Source organism: Fragaria vesca, linkage group LG2 (genome assembly GCF_000184155.1).
Source record: "Fragaria vesca subsp. vesca linkage group LG2, FraVesHawaii_1.0, whole genome shotgun sequence".
NCBI classification, from domain to species: domain Eukaryota; kingdom Viridiplantae; phylum Streptophyta; class Magnoliopsida; order Rosales; family Rosaceae; genus Fragaria; species Fragaria vesca.
In genome coordinates, this window is record NC_020492.1 from 6,159,234 (window position 1) to 6,165,262 (window position 6,029).

A 6,029-nucleotide genomic window follows, 5' to 3' on the forward strand; every position below is an offset into this window, starting at 1 on the left:
AACGGTCCAGCTTATGTCAAACTAAAACCGTTAGAAGGGTCATTAAAACTAAATTGAACTTTTGAAAGCCTTAACGATCACCAAATCATATGAAATTTTGTAGAGGTGATCTACTCATATAGACCTAAGATATAAACGGTGGAGATGTAAAATTATAATCGGGAAGTTGGTGTAATGCCCTATCCCTATAAATGGCTTAAAATAGGGATCCCTCATTGGAAGGGCCCTGTATATATATATGCTTTAATAAAAAGAAATTAGAAAACGAAAATATATAAGGAAAATAATAAAGAATGTAATCAATTATTTATTGAATTGGAAAGTCTAGAAAGAATAAATATAATATTTTCTTTTGTATAATTATTTGTCCTTAATAGTCATTGTGTATGAGGATATATATGTCATTTAATAATTCACAATAAAGTGAGGTCTAGTGAGCAAATTTGGAAGTCTCAATAGCCGCACTCTTGAAAGTTTAATTGCATTAAACGATCCATATTAATATGAAAGTCTGTATGCTTTATTTCCTTGCAAAATGCCAAACACGCATGCTAAGACTCTTCAATTTTCTACTCCACTAGAAACCAAAAGGTTGGTTTAGGACACACGGCTTATGTGTATTTATGCATGGCTGACTTCAGTATTCCGAGCTTAAGCCAGTATGGAGACTGGTTTACCTCGGTCAGCTCCACACAGTAAGCAGCGAGAGACCATATACAAATTGCTAACAACCTTTTACTTGTTCACCTCAATGCCCACCATCTAGGTTAATGACAAGAATAAAGTCAAGCCATTCGAAACGACATGTGTGAATGACAAGAATAAAGTCAAGCCATTCGAAACGACATGTGTAATTAATTTCATTTGTGGGCATTGAGGTGAGCAAGTAAAAAAATGGTCGGCAAATTTGTATCCGAGAGAGACCAGCTTCTTGACTTGACTACCTATATGGACGTGGTGACCTAGATTGGTATCCTACCAACATGTGATCGAATGCTCTTAGCAACTTATCAAAGTTTTTATTAATAGGTCACCACATAGCTTGATCAATCATCCAATGTCTCGCATACTTTGATCGTATAACCTTAAATTGTATTCCATAGTCTAGCTCTTACCACTTGATTTTTCATTTAGTTCCTTAAAATTTATCATGAAATCCGAGTTAGGTTTTAAACTTAGGTTTCCTCCTCGGTCATTTGAAGTTTTGAACCTTAAAAAATCTGATTTTTATAATAAAAAAATCTGATAAAATAAAAAATAAAAAAATAAAAAATAAAAAAGAGAAGAAAGATGTGCAACGGCTTCGTTTAGGTTGTGACGAAAGAAAAACGGCGTCGCTTAGGAAGGAACATAACCGCCTCGCTGTTCCTGGAGAAAAGAGACGCTAATATAAAGCTTTCCCGATAAACAATAGCGCTCTCATTTTGGCTCCGTTCAGGCAGCTTATTAGGGTTTTGATCTTCAATCTCTTCACCGCGACCCAAATATGGCGACGGCGTCAGGTTCGTATCCTCTCTCTTCTTCCTTCACACATCTCTCATATCATTACCCTTTACTTTTTATTTCCAATTTTTCTTAATCATGAAGAAAGACCCATCCTTTGTGTGGTTTCGTATGTAATTGATCGGTGTGGGAATTCAAATAGTATCAATTCTTTGTTTAAATTAGTTATCTGTGTCGGTCGAAACTGGTTCGATTTTAGGGTTTTCAGGAGCTGAATTTGATAAGTTAGGGGTTTTCTCAGAAAGTGGAGATTCGATTGAGTTTTACTATTAGTATACTCAATTCAGTTGAGAATCGGTTTTAGAAGTTCAAATTATGAGTCGAAATGCTCGAAACCGTAGCTAAAAGGCTTGAAGAGTTTGAGTTTCATAGTTTTGATGTATTAATTGCTGTTGGTGTGTTGTAGTGGCATTCAAATCAAGGGAAGATCATCGTAAGCAAATTGAATTGGAAGAAGCCCGAAAGGCTGGGCTCGCACCAGCTGAGCTCGATGAGGATGGAAAGGAGATCAATCCTCATATTCCTCAGTATATGTCCTCTGCACCTTGGTATCTCAATGCTGAAAGACCTGTAAGTTGTTCATTTTTCGCTTCTGATGCTATGTTGTTAGTTTTGACAAGCAAGCCTCGGTGTGAGGTATGAGCTCGGGTACTGATACATGTTATTTTGTTCTGGCTTTTCGTTTTTGGTTTGATGCAGAGCTTGAAACATCAAAGGAAATGGAAAACAGATCCAGATTACACAAAATCGTGGTACGACAGAGGTGCAAAGATTGGCCAGGCTGATAAATATAGGAAGGGTGCATGCCAGAAGTAAGTCTATGTCTCTCTCTATATGTCTAAGTCTTTTGGTTCCATGGAATCTATTTAGATAATGCATAATTATTTAATGGTGGAGCATTTTGGTGAATGTCTTGTTTTGTTCATCACTGGGAATGCCGTGCATCCTGTACCCATACAAGAGTGATATTTTTCTTCATCATTATTGTTTTTCCTGAACCGGAGACTAATCAATAATGTCTGTGTTTGCAGTTGTGGAGCTATGTCACATGATGTCAAGTCTTGTATGGAAAGACCCAGGAAAGTGGGAGCAAAGTATACAAACAAACACATTGCTCCTGATGAGAAGGTAGAGACTTTTGAGCTCGACTATGATGGAAAACGGGACCGCTGGAATGGATATGATGCATCATCTTATGCTCTAGTCATCGAGAGATACGAATCAAGAGATGAAGCACGAAGGAAATTCTTAAAAGAACAACAACTTAAAAAATTGGAGGAGAAAAATAATAACCAAAATGGTGAAGAAGCAGTTAGTGAAGAGGACGAAGAGGAGGCTGAGGACGAGGATGATCTGAGGGTGGATGAAGCCAAGGTTGATGAGAGCAAACAAATGGACTTTGCAAAGGTGGAGAAGCGTGTTCGTACAACAGGTGGTGGGAGCACAGGAACTGTCAGGTAATAGCTTCTTTTGATGTGATGTTTTATCCCATCTTGTGTTTAATGGGTGTTATTGTGTGAACATATAACTGCAAGTGAGTAACAATGTTTTATCTGCTGGTTTCTGTATGGTAAATTAGTAATGCTAGAATTATTCTCAAGGGCCTTAATATCATGTGTAACGTTATTCATTGTATATATGTCTACAGGAATTTGCGTATTCGTGAGGATACTGCAAAATATCTTTTAAACCTTGACGTCAACTCTGCACATTATGATCCCAAAACCCGTTCCATGCGTGAGGATCCTCTTCCAGATGCTGATCCAAATGAGAAATTTTACGCGGTAGGTGGCTCAGAAAGTTATTTCATATCTATGGTTGGTTCTTTAGTACTTCATGTTTTACTGATTTGACTGGTTTCTGTATTACAGGGTGATAACAGATATAGAAATAGTGGTCAAGCTATGGAGTTCAAGCAGTTGAACATTCATGCCTGGGAAGCATTTGACAAGGGACAAGACATTCACATGCAAGCAGCCCCATCCCAGGCTGAATTACTGTATAAGAACTATAAGGTAATTAAGGAGAATTTGAAGTCGCACACAAAGGAGACCATTTTAGAGAAGTATGGCAACGCAGCTAGTGAAGAAGCGATTCCTAGGGAGCTTTTACTGGGACAAAGTGAAAGAGAAGTCGAATATGATCGTGCTGGAAGGATTATCAAAGGACAGGTAAATTATTTACATCTACTGTTTGTTCATGATACGATATAGGGTTTTTGTTTTGTCTCATTATGGAACTCAAGGAGCACTAATGTAACTGTCAGAGTCAAACGAAATAGGTATCTGATCAATCTGTCTTTGACTGGTACAGGAAACCACACTTCCCAGAAGCAAGTATGAAGAAGATGTTTATATCAACAACCACACCTGTGTATGGGGTTCATGGTGGAAGGATCATCAATGGGGATACAGATGTTGTCAGCAGTTTACTCGAAACAGCTATTGCACAGGTGCTGCTGGAATAGAGGCTGCCGAGGCTGCAACTGATCTGATGAAGGCTAACATTGCTCGTAAAGAGGCTGTTGGAGAAATGCCTCCTCCTGCGGAGGAGAAAAGACCTGCCACTTGGGGAACTGACATCCCAGAAGATCTGGTTTTAGATGAGAAATTACTTGCTGAAGCTCTTAAAAAAGAGGATGCAAGAAGGAAAGAAGAGAGAGATGAGAGAAAACGCAAATACAATGTCAGATGGAATGATGACGTTACTGCTGAGGATATGGAGGCATACAGGATGAAGAAAGTTCACCATGATGATCCAATGAAGGAGTTTCTGAACTGATTTTCATATATCATATAATCGTGGTGAAGCTTAACTACTACCTGAATCAGACCTGCTCATTTCAGTCAGATCATTTCTTGGATCAGTTGGGATCCTGATTAGGAGCCATCTGATATGAGAAGCTCCGAATGGGATTTCTTAAGCAAATCTCTTAAAAGTGTGAGGTGTGATTACTGTTAAGCTAAATGCTGAGGAGTTGGCAGTTATGTTGCTGTTAAAGAGCGTGGTGGTAGGCTGTGCTCACTTCAATTGTTGTTTTAACTTTAGTGGCATGAACGAGTTATGTAATGGAATTACTTTGGGTTTAAGTATTATGTTCATGTTCTTGGTCCTGCCAGGACATGTTTATCTTGAATAAATTGTTGGAAGCAGAAACCCGAAGAGTTTTTCTTTTGGTCTTTGGTTATTCTAATGGATTCCAACGGCCATATCGAACTATAAACTGGGCAAAAAGTTGCCAGCTTAAAAGAGTTGAAGAATCTGATTTTGTACATGAAATCCCATATCAGCTTAAAGAATCTGATTGCAAATGGAATTGGCTTTATTTACACCCTATACAGGATCAACTGTAATAATTCAAGCTGTTCTTCATTACAAGCAATTCACTATAAATGGCAACGGGCCAACGTCTCCTGGTCCTTCATTTCTGCCCTGAACCGAGCTATAAACTCCTCAGCTCTTCTATCGATTCCATCCATTTGGGGGGAGGCAATTCCCAGCGACTCCCACATATCATCTGCAGCACTAGTCACTCCGTCAGACTCGTTATTCTCACTAGCTGCAGATGGAGATTGCTTGCTTGCCACAGAGCGATTAGCAATAGGCTTGATCACACACTTTGCTTCTGGAGTTTTCTGGTATTGACAACGCTCAGCAACCAGCTCGGAGACAGCAGGCTCTTTAAAGAGCTTGTCAACATACACATGAGCATGCCGGCTTTGGAGCAGGCTGCGGCAATTATGATGAAAGCGCAGCGAAAAGCGTGGTTTGTGCTGCAACCGTAGCTGGAGAAACTTGTAGGGTCGAACGCGAATAGAGATTGTAGTGGAGGGCTTGACTCGATTTCTTGGTTTGTTGGTGGCTTTGCGTTTGTAGAGCTTGCTGTGTAGTTTGGAAGTGAAGCTCTTCCAAGCCTTTCTGGCTGGTGGAAGCCTCAGCCTCAAGCAAGACATGAATGGGATGCTGAGACGCTGTGTTAAGGTGCTTCTTATATAATAGGCTAAGCTAGTAGATTATATTCCTTCATCTTTTGGATTTTGGATTGGTTTTACATGGATTAGTAGCTTACTTCTTAAGCCACGCGCTTCACTTTACAGAAACTGAGAGAACAAAAAGGCATCACGATTCTAGAATCCAAGTTGCAACTTTCTCAGCTTGTACATGTACTCGATTCGATTCTGAAAGCCAATATCAACCCCATGGCCACCTATTTCATGAAAAATACGCATGATTTCAATCGTTTTGCTGAGATGTGTATGTCTTTTTCTTCCTATATGCATGGGTGAAGTATACCCGGGAAAAAAAAAATCCAAGGATAAGATCAGTATATGAGCATCTCCTAAATTAAGTTTCGGAAATTTTACCTCATGGTATGAATGGATGCTGTTGCTTTCTTATTGCAAAATTTTTCTAGTGTAGTACAATTGTAGACTGCATCTAACTTTCTTTTCCTGCAACTTGTAAATATGCCTCTGTCACGTAGTTGGAAGAAAACACAGCGAGAAATGGAGATAGATTCTTCCATT

General features: G+C 39.2%; 1 protein-coding gene across 1 annotated transcript; it reads left to right on the forward strand.

Moving 5' to 3' along the window:
• The first annotated feature begins 1,316 nt into the window (after positions 1-1,316).
• On the forward strand, positions 1,317-4,773 carry LOC101310655 (pre-mRNA-splicing factor SLU7-A-like). Its single transcript, XM_004289892.1, has 7 exons — positions 1,317-1,502; positions 1,910-2,073; positions 2,203-2,315; positions 2,535-2,960; positions 3,152-3,287; positions 3,375-3,674; positions 3,817-4,773. Exons 1-7 carry the CDS (start codon positions 1,487-1,489, stop codon positions 4,282-4,284), a joined length of 1,623 nt encoding a protein of 540 aa, XP_004289940.1. The 5' UTR covers positions 1,317-1,486; the 3' UTR covers positions 4,285-4,773.
• Positions 4,774-6,029: the final 1,256 nt, after the last annotated feature.

Bases quoted from the DNA above. Each gene is read 5' to 3' on its own strand.
- LOC101310655 (XM_004289892.1), top strand. The intron at 2,316-2,534 runs GTAAGTCTATGT...CTGTGTTTGCAG, and splicing joins AGGAAGGGTGCATGCCAGAA to TTGTGGAGCTATGTCACATG. The intron at 3,288-3,374 runs GTAGGTGGCTCA...TCTGTATTACAG, and splicing joins CAAATGAGAAATTTTACGCG to GGTGATAACAGATATAGAAA.